The following is a 14232-nucleotide window of genomic DNA, read 5'->3' as shown; positions in this document are numbered from 1 at the left end:
GTCACAGGTGTGTGTTTGAGTAATTTACGCGGCTCAACCAATCAGAATCAAGGACCGGAACTTGTTTTATAACTTACAATAATCTTTTTGTAAAAAAATATTTTTAACAGTGCTGCTTCGATAGCAATGATTGTAAAACATGAAAGACTCGTTTAGTTCAGACTTTAAGATTTTTATCTGGTTTCAAACTACTGTACATACAGTATGAATGTGCTTAAGGTCGGGTTTGCAAACATGTTTAAACTACAAACATAGAAACAGATTTTAGTATTATTTTAATTTTATTTTGCTACCTGTATGACTGTTGATTGGCTGCACAAAGTATGTCTACACATACTGGATTTTTATTAATGCCTTGGTGTTATACATATGGTTTGTTTGCAAAGTAACCGGTATTTTTGTTATGAACTAAACTATATTTTTCCAACCCCTCTATGTATTGCGACAAATGGAGCTTTAGTCCGACAGCACAACATGCCTTTGTCCCTGTACTTGCTTTTAAAGTGAAGTGTCATGTAATACGCTGTTTTTTTAACTGGCAGACTATTTTTGAGGTCCCTCGGCCAAGTAGCTCATTATACATTTAAAAGTGCTGAATACCTAATCATAACGTCTTGGCACATTTAAATGGTTTGCATGAAGGTTTACGTCTTAGACTGCAAAATTCACGTCTCACTACCATTTTTGCAGAAATCCCAGAGGATGAGGCTCGATACTGGACCGGCAAACTGGAACGTATCAATGCTATGGGCATTCACGATGAGGTGAGACCTGTGCATGTGCAGCAAAACTACAGCATGACTTCAATATTTCACTACAATGGGGGTGCAACTGTCCACACTGACTGTCGTTGCATATACAATAATGAGAAGAGATTGATGGTGTATTTACATTGTGTTTTGCTACAGTTGTCATTGAAATTTGCATTTGAAAGTGTAGACAATGTTTACCAGAAATCATAATGTCACTTTATTACTTGATTCAAGATCATAGCTGTGAGATCGTGGCTAATTGTAACAGTAGTTATGAAATAGAAAGTGTATGAATGAATTTAAAAATATTTAAATGTCTAATGAACTTGATGACATCCATTTATCTTATTTTTATTTGAAACCAAGCTGATTTTAACTGATTTTTTTTGTCTAAAAATACAAACATTCATAGTTAATATTAAAAATGCCAAAAAAAATTATTAAAATAATAGTTATTAAAATATGTAATGTATCACTTTACTGTATATCTCACTTTGACTTTCTGCTTTAAACACACATCATCCCTGACAGGCGACAGCTAAAAGTGTTTTAGCCATAAAGGGTGTAAACTATTTAGTAATATTAATTTTCAGCGGTTACACTTTATTTAAAGGTGTCTTTGTTGTAAGTTCACGTAACTACATGTACTTACTATAGGGTTAGGGGGATTAGGGCTTGGTTTTATTTAGGGTTAGTTGCATGTAATTGTGCATAATTTATAATTATTATTACTGTAGTAACTACATGTAATAAAGACACTGTAAAAAGTGTGACCTTTTAAGTTTTAAATTGTAATGTTATCTCTTGAAGACGTGCTGTAATTAATGTTGATATCAAACCACCATCACCCCTTTGTAACACAATACATTTGTCATTATCTAGTTTTCCTTAAGTCTATTGTTACTTATAAATTCTTATGTTAAATAATGCAAGTAGATTTGTTGTAGTCTCTAAGTTATAAATGTAGGTCTATGGTTTTTAATGTTTTTGCTTTTCTTCTGTTTCCATCTTGGTTATCTAATAATTAGCGTCACAGCATTGGTATGGGATCAGCATGTGTGTGTGTGCTTTGAGCAGTTTTTGCTGTGCATTAATGTGCCCAGATTAATAAAACTCACATATGGGTAATTGTCTAGGACTTTTTGCTATAAACATCATCAAGATTTTTGCTAAATATTTATGCGTGTATAAGAATTGTCTAGACCTCGACTAAATAATTAAGTAGTCCTGTGGTGAGGCAATTTTTAATAGTACAAAAAGTACAAATATTACATGTAGTCCCTCTAATACATATAAGGTCATGATTTATTTTAAAACAATAAGCAGCATACTTTTCAAATACTTGTCACATATGCTTTTTCCCCCTTGTTCTGTAAAGCAACCGTGGGTTTTGGAAAGACGCTAATAAAATAAAAATGATACATATATATTACTATACAGCAGATTTATCAGTGTAATCATGAATCCATATCCAATAATTGCGTCTTTTGCAGAAATCATAATAAAGGTAGTCAGTCTCATATATATCATATTGTATCTGTACAGTTTGAAGTGAGTTTTGCAGTGATTATGCATGCATTTTAATTGTTATTTATTGGAATCTGCATGTAATTAGTTCTTAACCATACTTTATACTTTTTTCATGTTTACTCTAATCCTCTTCTTTCTCTCTCCTCGTGTTAGTTTCCCTTACAGGATGAAGTAGCGGGACGCCCACTGCCCTGTGCTGCCTCTCAATGCTGTGAGTGACCACATCTCCCACTAGATGGAGCCACGGCATCATGCCTGATGCTTCACTGCACTCTCCACTCCTTTATCTTCACATGTCTCTTCTTTTTGTCAACTTCGAGTAGTGTATATGTTAACATACAATCTGTTCACAGCGTATATGTTCGCTAAAGCATCCTGCATTTGAATCAAACACAAGAGCATTCACATTCGAACCAAAATGTCAGTCTTTGTAAATGATTTTATTTTTGCACATCTTCTCTCACTCTTGATGTTTAACCTCACCAGGCAACTATTTTGGATGGGCCGACAGCCAGAGTATGTCATTTTATACAGTAACCCTTTACTCTAGATTACCCCCTAGAACTTCCCTGGACCCTTAAAAGCCCTTCTGTACTTTCATATGAGCCCTAAGTTTTGAGATTTTCATGCACACAATCTCAATACAACCTCACAACACATTTTAGAAATATTTTTGCAATGGCAAATGTAAATATTGGCAGCTATTTCTTTAATGCTAAACTTGTTGAAATATTTCAAAAGGTGTAAAAAAAAATAGCTGAGAATATTTGATAATGAACCTGATAGTTTAATTATATGATCAAATTTAGGCTTACCAGATTTGACTGTGTAATGCTTCATGAAGAGCATCTTCCAAGTAAATGAGGGATGATATCGTTTTTAGGAGTTTTTACATATTCTGTATATGTCATTTGCAATACAAATTGCAAATTCCCCCCACCCCCCAAACATTTCCTTGAGTTTTTACCCTGTTGAGATAATGATTTGTTCTTTGTGTATGTTGTGAGCTCCCGGTTTAAGATGTTCTGCATTTACTTCTGTCTACTTGTTTGTATTGTGTGGCAACTTTGTTTCAGAGAGATGCTTTTGATTTCACTTGGATGATCAGAGATTGTTTTATGTTTTCTTTTATTTACTTAAAAATATATTTATAAAAAATCCAAGATAGATTGTAATTTGATGCATTAATCATCCGTAATATTTCCAGCCTGACCTTTCTGCCTCACCCTATGTAGCTTTGGATGACCTGGACAGTGCGGTGGAGGACAGAGACAGTGACTACAGGAGTGAGACGAGCAGTAGCTTGCCTCCCCGCTACCACACCACAGCCCAGCCCAACTCTTCACTTCACCAGTATCCCATGGGGCCACGCTTTCAGCAGCACATGGACTCCTGTGCTGACTCTTTGCACAGCTTTGAATTTGACTATAGGGAGCACCATGCAAGCAGGTACATTCAGTTACTACTGAGGTCTGCACTGTATGCATACACACTATACGTCTTGTTACTTTGTGTACAACTGCACCCATTTTACAACACTTTTAGCACTGAACATAATGATTTTGGAACAGATGTGTCCATAAACCAGCTTTGAAATAGCAATTAGAATTTTTTTTAACATATATTAAGGAATATGAATATCTTTTTATGAGCGTCTTTTTTTCCCCTTGTTTCAATTTTTTTTTTTTATTGTTTTGTGTTCTGCCAAATATCCTGCTGGGTGCAGACCATCTTTGTTTGTTATGCCAAACTTTAAACTTGCAATCTGAGAATGGATTTTTAGTCTTTTAGGATTGGGATTTGTGTAAGAGAAAAAACTGAAATGTGGTATTCCGAGATTGTGGTTAATCAGAGACTTTTGTGTGGCCCAGCACAGAGCTAATCCGGATAATTCTATTGCATCAGATCCCTTTAAAAAAAAAAATACAGACTAGAGATTGTATTTCTTTTGATCATTAAGTTATGGTTGGGGGAGGGGGATATATATTTGTCAGTGAGGTGAAAGGCATTTCATGGTATAATAAGGAACTTTTTTTCTTTTTCTTAACTTTACTTAAAGTGCCCCTATTATGGATTTTTGAAAATGGCCTTTCATGTAGTGTAACACCTCTAAAAGAATGAAAACATCCTGTAAAGTTTTAAATCTGAAAGTGCACCATATATAAAGTTATTGTCTTTCAAAAGTAAGCGTCGACTTTGAGTCATCAAAATCGTTTTTCAAACAAGTAATAAGCCGTTTCGTTGTGACGTCAAAACGAAAATTTTAGCATATTGCCCGCCCAGACACCGGGGGAAAACTTGAACCCCCTCAAGTGGGCAGCTGATTCCTGTGGATAGTGGATAGCATCATGTTGAGAAGAAGCTGTGCTCTACAATGTGAAGGTAAAGCCAGTTCAGTGCCCAAGGACGAGCATTTGAAGAATCATTTGTTAAAATGAATCTTTACCATGATGCCACAGCAGTATAATCCTAAACTTTTGCTGTGTTGCCTTTATTTTACTTACATCTGCTTTTTAAATCTCGGAGTTCAGTGTAGGATTCGCAAACCGCTTGCTCTTGAAAGATGGTGTTCAAAATACTTGGTTTTGAGTTTTATATTGTGTAGGTCTCCTGCTAACTGGTTAACTTACATTACTGAAATACTTCTGCTGATCAGTTGTGGGCCACTATTAACTATAACTGTGTCTATTCATGCAGATTCATGCGAGTCGTCCTTGTGATGGAGGTTCGGGTTGAACAACTAGTTCTTCCAATGTTTCATCGTCGGACTCGCGCTCAGATTGATATGGTACAATCGACGTCATTGTTCGTTACTGTTTAGTTTACGGTGTAGGAAGCCTCAGGACACGCAGAGCTGAAATTATGACAATGGGTGGTTTGGTTTTTAACACACGCACTGCACGCGGTAGACCGATCACAACAGACTGAGCTGTCTGGCCAATCAGAGCAGAGTAGCTCGTGGAAGGGAGGGATTTAGAGAGATCGATTAATCTGACGAGTCGTTTGAGAATCATTGAAAATGTGGTGATGTGCAAATGTATATTATGAGAAACTGAAACAGTTTTTTGACCTTTGATGCATGTAAACATGTTGTAGGAGACTCCAAAACAACATTAGGAAACTTTAAAATAGCATAATAGGGGCACTTTAAACTCAAAGCTTTTGCTTTGTGCATCACTATGATCATGTTTTTGCTTTAAGCAGCTTTTGTCTCTAATGTTGAAATACATTTTTCTCTTTCTTTCTTTCTTTCCCCCTCCTTTTTATCCTCTTCCATCCTTTTAATTTCCGCTAGAGTTCCTAATCAGAGGGGTAGAGTTAGGATTGTCCCAGTAGATTCAGGCATGGGTGTGGATGATTGGGAGGTAAAATACAAACGACAGGGTAAAAGTACCCTGAATGAGTTCCTTGATAGAGAGAAACAGGCATGGATTGAGGAGCATGACAGACAAGATGATCTTGTTCATATTAAAACGGCTTACCATGACCCCATATTCAACCAGTTGTCTCCAGTAAAAAATAAAAGTGCTTCATTAAATGCTGCTTACCCAGAAGGCTATGCCACTATTGATAGAAGGAGAAAGAAAAAAATCCGGGACCCAGGAGGACTGGAACATGTCGGAGCAGAGCATTTCCCTCCCGATCTTGCATTTCTCCGTCAAAAACGGAGTGAGCTTGTGTTACGCCAAGTGAAAGAAATGGAAGAGGCTGATGAAAACATGATGCCATGCCTGAAACCATACAAAAATGGCTTACTCTACAAAACTAGAATGTGGGCCAAAAACAAGCTAGAAAACACACTGGAGAATTATGTCGCATATCAAGAGGAAGAAGCAGCTAGACTGAGGGAAGATGTAGGCTTTGATTCTGAGGGCTCAGATGAGATACAATATTCCATTGGCTCTGAGGAGGAGTTAGAGGAAATGACCTCTTTAGCTAAGGCACTCAGGAGTGAGGAGAGAAAGAATTATAGCCACTATGGATATCTCTCAACATATGGTAGCCAAAGTGAGAGGCTTCAAGGTTACCGTGATAAGAAAAGTGGAAAGTGTAAAATTGGTGGATGGGCTCCAGAGGTCATGCTGTCTCCTGTAGAGGAACCTAGTGATGAATATGTTGATCCTATGGATGAGCTGCAGTGCCTGGTTGAAACTGTATCAGAATATCTAGCTGAAAAAGAAGAGGAGATCAGTAAATATGGATCCTTACCGAAGTCAAACAAATCAAGGCTGTCATCTCAGGGTAGTGCAAGAACGGAATCCGTTGGAGATGAGCAAGGGATCATCTCTAAGGAAGTAAAAGAAAAACCCATAGATGCCAAAGAACGAAATTCAAGTGGTGCTTCTGAACATGGAGTGGCAGAGATAAAGAATGCCATGAGCTCATTATTTAGCTCTTTAACAGATAAAGTTGTGTCAAGCCCAAAACAAGTGGGGTCTCAGTCAGTTGAACAATCAGAGGCACCACATAATGTTCCAGCTTGTTCTGGTATATCAAAATTGTTGTCCTTCATGCCAAAGTCTGTAAGTCCCACACCAGTAGCTGTGGTATCACCTACTCAGGATCCTCAGTCTGATAGGAAGTTTTCAATGTCATCTCTTCCGTCTTTCCAGCCATCTGATGCCAACTTTCAAGGGGTAGACCAGTCAACTCAAACAATCAGAAACGAGTACAACAAATACAGTGGTGTCACAGCTCACAAAGAGACACCATCTTCTATGAATTCAGTGCTGGAAAATGGGAACATTTTCACTGGAGAAAATGTTGTGAATGTAATGGACAAAAGTTATTTTCAAAATGATTTTGATGCAAGGCAAAATAAGCCAGGAGAGCAGCTCAGAGTTTTGAATGACAATACAAAACACAGTAAAATGTCAGATGCATATCAAGTTGTTGACGGTGAAAACCTTAAAATTCTTACAACTACCTCTAATGCAATAAATAGTGAGAAGACGCACATTAAGCCTCTAACACAAAACTCAGCTGAGGACTCAGGATTTTTTAGTCCTTTTAAGAAATCTCTCAGTTCATTAATCTCACCTGGATATCCAGTGCCTCCTCAGACTCAAACACAGACAGTTTTCCCTGTCTTCAGATCAGCAGAAGACATTAAAGTAGAGAAACTTTCAGATAAATCCTCCATTATAAGGCAACCTTTTGTCTCCTCTAACAATGTATCTGTCCCACAACCTCAAAAATCAGAAGGGGGGCTGCTTTCTGGCTTTCTTAAATTTGCAACTGGTGAGGATTCTAGTACAGCGGGAAGTATGTCACAAAACTCAGTTAAGACAGATCAAACTCTTCCTGCCACAAACATACTTACAGGTGTATTTCCATCTTCAGCTCCTGACAATACAAAACCAACAACACAGATCCATAAAGAACCCCCTGAGGCAAAGGCTATGGTGAACACAGAAACAGGTTGGTTTTCTAGTTTTTTTAAGGTGGCACCAACCGAAGATCTGCAACCTGTTAATACACCTACCCAAAGGCCTAATATTCAGAGCTCTCCACTTCCTCCCCAAAGGCCTAATATTCAGAGCTCTCCACTTCCTCCCCAAAGGCCTAATATTCAGAGCTCTCCACTTCCTCCCCAAAGCCCTAATATTCAGAGCTCTCCACTTCCTCCAGGGTCAAATCAGAATGTACCTAGGATGCAACATCAGAGTCCAGTTTCTACTAAAGAACAAATGCAATTTAGGCACCAACATCCTGGTCCAACTGAAGTCCCCCATGTTACAGAGCAAAAAACATCTCAATATGAACGTCAGGGTCTGTTTTCTAGTTTGTTTAAATCAGCTGCCTCTGATGATTCATCAAGTTCCCGAACATCTACTAATCAATCACAGCAAGGAGGCTTACTCTCAGGATTCATGAAATTTGCATCAACGGGTGATATGACTGCAGTTACTCAACTCAATCAGTCACAACAAAGGAGCCAGTCTGCTCAAATAATAAATCAACAAAACCAACCTCACCCCCCACAAAGTGCATCTAATCCTCTTATCACAGGGCAGTTACATTTTTCCTCCACAGAAAATGAGTTGACTCATAGACCTCTCCAAAAACTCAGTCCATTCTCTGAGCAACAGTCAAAATGTGCAAGTGCACCACCTCAACAGGGGAGTATTTTGTCTGGCCTTTTCAGATTTGCCTCCACTGACAAGGTGTCAGACACTCAAACAAAGATGTCCCAGGAGCAACAAATATCATCAAGTGTGAGTTCTCATCAAAATCCTGTCAAGATTAATGCAGAGGGACAGAGCCGCAACCTTGCTCAGCAGTCCAGAATTAGTAATCAGCAGTCAGACCAACATCAGAAAGGAATATTAGATGCCCCAGGACAAAGTGTATCCCATCAAGGACCTTCTCAACAAGATGAACTTTCGTCTGGCCCTTTCAAGTTTGCCACGTCAGATGTTTCTGTCTCTCAGTCAGCACAACAAATACAAGCATCTAACAAGCAGTCCTCTCCTCTCCAGCCAAAAACAAATGTGATGGAACAAAGCCACTCATCTCAAGATAATTCATTTAGACAAAAACCCCAGTCAGGTGGTCTCTTCTCTGCCTTTCTTAAAATATCCTCCACTGAGTCACAGGAACTGAATATGCCACCTGTTACAAAGGAAAACAATGACCATGCTTGTTTGCAGCAGTCAATTGAGACAAAACAGAGTTCTCCTGTGGCAAGGCAAGATACATCCTCTCAGTCTGGAATTTTGTCTGGTCTTTTCAGTAAGCTCACATCCTCGCATCCTGAAGATGCATCACCAAACAGACAGAGTTCATTTGACCAGAAACCGGAGCAGCATCACATACCAACAGAGATTTCCACTCAGAAAGGTCAATCAAAAAGGCAGCTACCTCAACTACCCTCTCAGAATCAAGCTGAACTGCAAAACCAAAAGCCCTCTAATCATCAAGGTATCTTATCTGGAATATTCACCAGGATTACAACAGATGTTTCCCCTGCCAAAATGGAGGACATGGGTGTGAAAGGATCGCATTCTATAGGACTTCTGAGACATAATGTATCTGACCTAAATAATGTGTCTAGGAACAGTGGCACAGAGAGCCTTGATTTAAGGACACCAGCAAGTTATGCAAGGTCACAACAAAATCGTGCTGCATACACATCAAATAGCACTGGTAATTTACCCCTCTTATATAGCTCACAAAACTTTTTGCTCTCAAGTCAAGTAAGAAACACTTCATACACCACTGACAATCTTCGGAGCCCCCCTCTTGGTTACCCGTCTCGAGCTGTAATGTCAGCGGAATATTTAAGGCAGAGTTATCCATCCTTGCATAGTATATCTGAGCAGTATGGTTACCAACAAGGCTCTTCTTCGTATGCATTGGGACTTAGTCCCAATGATGAACACTCATGGATCCAAGAATCAATTTTGTGGCAACAGCTGAATGATCAGTCATTGGGCTGCTATCCTGACGGACATGGAAGTATACTTAGCGATGAAGTCCACAAATCTTCTGAGTGTCTGAACAATATAAATATGGATGTAAATCAACAATATTGTCCTACTCGGGAATGGATGAGATATCAGGGAGAGAACGATAATCAACCAGAGTATTTCAAAGATATTCCCAATAGTTCAATGAGACTGAGAGCGTGGAATAGCCATAACAGTTTGGATGTGATTAGTAGCCAAGATTTTGGTGTATTGAATTTGAGCATGAAAAACAATGCTAAATTAGGCAAGTGGCACTCGTTTAGTGCAGAAAGTTGTTACAGTCTAAACAGTGTTTCATATCATGAGGGATATTATGAGGAAACCCCTCCACATCTTTCTTACTCTGCTAATGGGCAGTATATTTATCAAGGCACATCAGAAATCTTCAGTCAACCTGAGAATAATGGAAGCTATGTTAATGTACCTACATCACCAAATCATTGGAACTACTCCTCAACAAGCAACATTGATATGGAGGGACATGTTTATCTTGAGGAGTCAGAGTGGTATCAGCAATGGCTTTCACTTTTGGACCAAGGGATGTGGTGGCCTGCAGATGATGGAGATTGTGGATATTTTGTCTACACTGATTATGAGTATATTTACGCCCTACTGACAGACGAGTCTGGGCAATATGTTTATGCATGTGCCCCAGAACAAGAGTGGGGAAATAAAGGGGACTTCTATCCTAGTGCCTGGTTGTATAATGAGATGGTTAAAGTTTGTGGTTTTAAGATTCCTCTCTACAATGAAGATGAGCTGCTCTGGCTTCCAGGGCAAGACCAAAATGAAGCTGAACTTCTTACTGCACCTCTTGACTTGTCAGCAGCCTATAGAAAAGGTAACCAAATCATGAATCTGAATCTAGAGTGTTTCTCTCAGATGTTTGAGGATTCCATTCTTCGTCAAAGACAGCAAGCTCTGGATTTTTCCAATTATCAATTCAACAAGGTTAAGATAGATACAAAACAACAGATCCAGAACAATTACTGTTACTGGGATCCTTCTCAGGAAGCTGTTGACCTCTCATTTTATGGTGCCAACCACAATAGTGCAAATCTCAACAGCAGAGGAATGAAAGAACTGCTATCACAGAAGGTTTCTATTTCATTTGGTGCTACCCCAACTACAAATTCACCTACCACAGGTGTCTATAGCTGCTACCAGCCTCAACAGAGACGCCGTTCATCCACTGGAGTACAAGTAAAGCATGTAGATGATGTTTCAGAAGAAGAGTGGAGAAAGAGAGTACAGCCTGGGGAGGAGCAGCCAGATCGATCCATTAAGAAAATATCGTCATTTCTATCCTCAATTGTTGGTAAAAGCTCAGATTCAGAATCAACCAAAAGCAGAACTGCCTCAAGATCACCTCCTGCCAAAGATGCTCCATACCCAGGACAAATTCAAAGCGAATTTAATAAAGCCCCTGAAACTCGACTTATTGACCAGCAAGCCAAAAACATTATCTCAACAGGTTTTCAGAGTCTTAAATCAAAGATCATAAAGGATGACTCCTCTTGTGAAACAACTCAGTCAGAGAGTTCAAATCAGTTAACATCCAAACCAATTTCAACAACATCTGGAGTTTTACTAACATCTCCAACACAGTCACCAGCTTCCACAACTCCTCGAGGTGCATCCATTTTAAGCTCATCTCAGAAACCTAAACTGGCTAGACAAGCTACATTGTCACAACAGCCCTCTGTTCCTTTAACATCCTTTGGTTCTACTACTACAATTTCAAGAGACTGCTCAAGTGTAACCTGCAAATCTGCCTCTCCAGATGTTTCCCAGCCAGGAGATACACATGGTGGGAAGCCATCTGAGCAGTTGGGTGGGTTTTTAAACTTTTTCAAGACAACAGTGGGAATGGATGAAGTAAAGTCAGAGCCCTCTAAATCTACTCAGTCAGTATCTAGACAACCAGAGAAAGATGGATCTGTTTCTGCTGGCAAAAAGGATGCAACCGCAAACCAAGACAAAACTGGAATGTCTAGCCTTTTTGGGTCAATAGGGGATTTTTTTAACACAGAAAGTCCCTCTCCCACACTATCAAAGACAAATCTGCAACATTCTCCCTCACACCTGCAGCCAACTTCTATGATAAAAGATGTAAACAAAGACTGCGGCCAAACAACAATGCCTAAAGGAATTCAGAAACAACCAACCGTAAGTACCTGTGGACAAGATCGTCAGTCAGAATTACCTAGTGTATCACAGTCATTTCAAAAAAGGAGTGTCTCCGGATCTCAGATATTTTCTGCCGGTGCTAACAAGGTTCCAACACCAGGGAGATCTCAAACTATGCCACCAACTGGGGAGACAAAACCAGATGCCCCCTCCAAGCAGTCTGGTGGGTTATTTGGTTTCTCTGTTGGGGATATGTTCTCAGGGACCACAGCCTCTAAAGAGGAAGGCAAAGGGCTGCTGTCCATGTTTGGTGGTTCCAGTCAGCAACAAACTTCTCAAGAATCAATGGATGGTGCATCTGCAAAAGAGCCACCAGGCAAAAACATCCTGACTTTATTTGGAGGTTCCAGCATTCAACAGGCTTCACCACAATCTGGATCCACGAGTCAAACTCATACACCAGGATCTGCTCCTCCGAAAGAGACTCAGAGTCTGAATTTATTTTCTGTGTTCAGTGGCACTAGTACACAACAGTCTTCAACACAACTGGGTTCTTCTAATCAAAAACAAACACCAGGAACTGTCCCTCCAAAGGAAACATCAGCCATGGGATTACTCTCTATGATTAGTGGTTCTAGCCCTCAGCAGACTTCACCTGTATCTGGAGCTGACCCTCCAAAAGATACACCAGTAACAGGACTGCTATCCATGTTCAGTGGCCCTAATCTCCACTCTACCACTCAGCCTGTACCCCAAGGGAATGAACAACCAAAAGAGCCCCTGGGTAAAAGTATATTTTCTATGTTTGGTGGTTCAGGGCAACAACCTTCACAGCAGGCAGGATCAATTTTGGGTGGTATATTAGGTGGATCATCAAGCTCTAATGAGAGTCCAGCAAAAGGCCTATTCTCTATGTTTGGAGCACAATCACCACCCACCAGAGTTGCAGTCACTACTAATGAGCAGAAAGTTAAACATACTACGTTGTTGGATGGGTCTAACTCTCAAAAAGCTCCACCGCAATCTGTCTCTTCTCCTGCAACAGGAGCAACTCTTATGAAGGAACCACCTAATGACAGTCCAGCAAAGGGTTTACTTGCAAGTTCCGGAACAACCAGCCACCCAACAGCTGTACAGGGAAGCTTGACTCTTGAGTCTGCTGTCCCACCTAATAGGCCATGTAAAGAGCAATCAGTAAATGAAATACCATCATTGTCTAGTGGACCTAGCACCCAGGAACCAAATGCAAGTGAGACACTAAGCTGTGATCCAACTGTATCAGCACCAAAAGCCCCACAAGAGGTATTGCCAGCTATTGATGGTAGTTTGGCATCTTCTGAATTAAACAAGTCACCAGCACACCAGGATGGTTCTTCTGCTCAGGGTGTAGTACCACCAAAAGAGGGAGTAACCTCAGGCTTGTTGTCAATGTTTTCTGGGTCAGGTTCTCAAAATGCTCCTTCTCAGACCGGATCTATACTTGGTGGGATTTTCCCTGGTGCCTCAGGATCAATGGAAATTCCTGGCAAGAATCTATTTTCTATGTTTTCTGGACCAATTTCACAGCCCAGTACAGTCAATGCAGGGCATAAAGGTGAAAGTAATAGTCCAGGTGCTTCTGCCTTTAATGAGTTGCCAGGAAAAGGTTTATTTTCTGTGTTTGGTGGATCAAGTCCACAACAGGCCACTCCTCAGTCTTCTTCACTATTTGGAGGTATTCTATCTGGAGTTGCTTCTAAGGATGCTCCTGGTAAAGGTCTTCTTTCCATGTTCAGTGGTCCTAGTTCAACACCTTCACCCAGTCAAACTGGACCAACATCAAAACCATCTGAGACTGAGGGGCTGTTGAAAGTTACTTCATTATTAAACCGTGGGAATGCCACTGAGGATAATAAATCAAAGACTGTGGGCTTTGGCCTGTCAAATTTGAGCTCCATGGAGGAAAAGAAATCAGGACCCCAGGATGATGATTCCAAGCCCTCTATACCCTTGGTCGATGAAGAAAAAGCAGCCTCAATGGCTTCGGTCTCTGCTGATATCACTGAAAAAAGCTCAGATCCCATTGTTAAGACAATAGTTGTTGAAGGGAGTAATCTAGATGTTACCCTAAATAATTCTAGTGTGCCTGGAGATGCTTTATCAAAGGATATTGATTCAAACTCCGAGCAGAGTATAAAAACAGAAATTCAGACTACAGATGGTCAAACTCAACATATAAAACAGGGTGATTCAACCGAGCCCAATGGCTCTGAGGGACTTCCTAAACATCCTGAGCCACAGAAATCTGTTATAGACTCATCAACTGAAGCTGTTAGTGGCTTTATGTCTAAACTGTTCACTGGTGCCAG

The 14232-nt window shown here is 40.0% G+C and overlaps 1 protein-coding gene across 2 annotated transcripts in view; it reads left to right on the top strand.

Annotated features, from left to right (window-relative positions):
- The window catches only part of LOC306991193 (protein unc-13 homolog B-like), a 91550-nt gene that overhangs the window by 34979 nt on the left and 42339 nt on the right, over window positions 1-14232 (top strand). Inside the window, exons 6-9 of one of the 2 annotated variants that reach the window (XM_079598826.1) lie at window positions 691-764; window positions 2436-2493; window positions 2769-2798; window positions 3518-3731. In XM_079598826.1, coding sequence (XP_079454952.1) covers window positions 691-764; window positions 2436-2493; window positions 2769-2798; window positions 3518-3731 — 376 coding nt within the window. The remainder of the gene's footprint in view (window positions 1-690; window positions 765-2435; window positions 2494-2768; window positions 2799-3517; window positions 3732-14232) is intronic. The other variant, XM_079598827.1, reaches the window with a different exon arrangement.

Source organism: Phoxinus phoxinus, assembly GCF_949152265.1.
Source record: "Phoxinus phoxinus genome assembly, chromosome: 23".
NCBI classification, from domain to species: Eukaryota; Metazoa; Chordata; class Actinopteri; order Cypriniformes; family Leuciscidae; genus Phoxinus; species Phoxinus phoxinus.
This window is presented reverse-complemented; position numbering and strand designations above follow the sequence as displayed.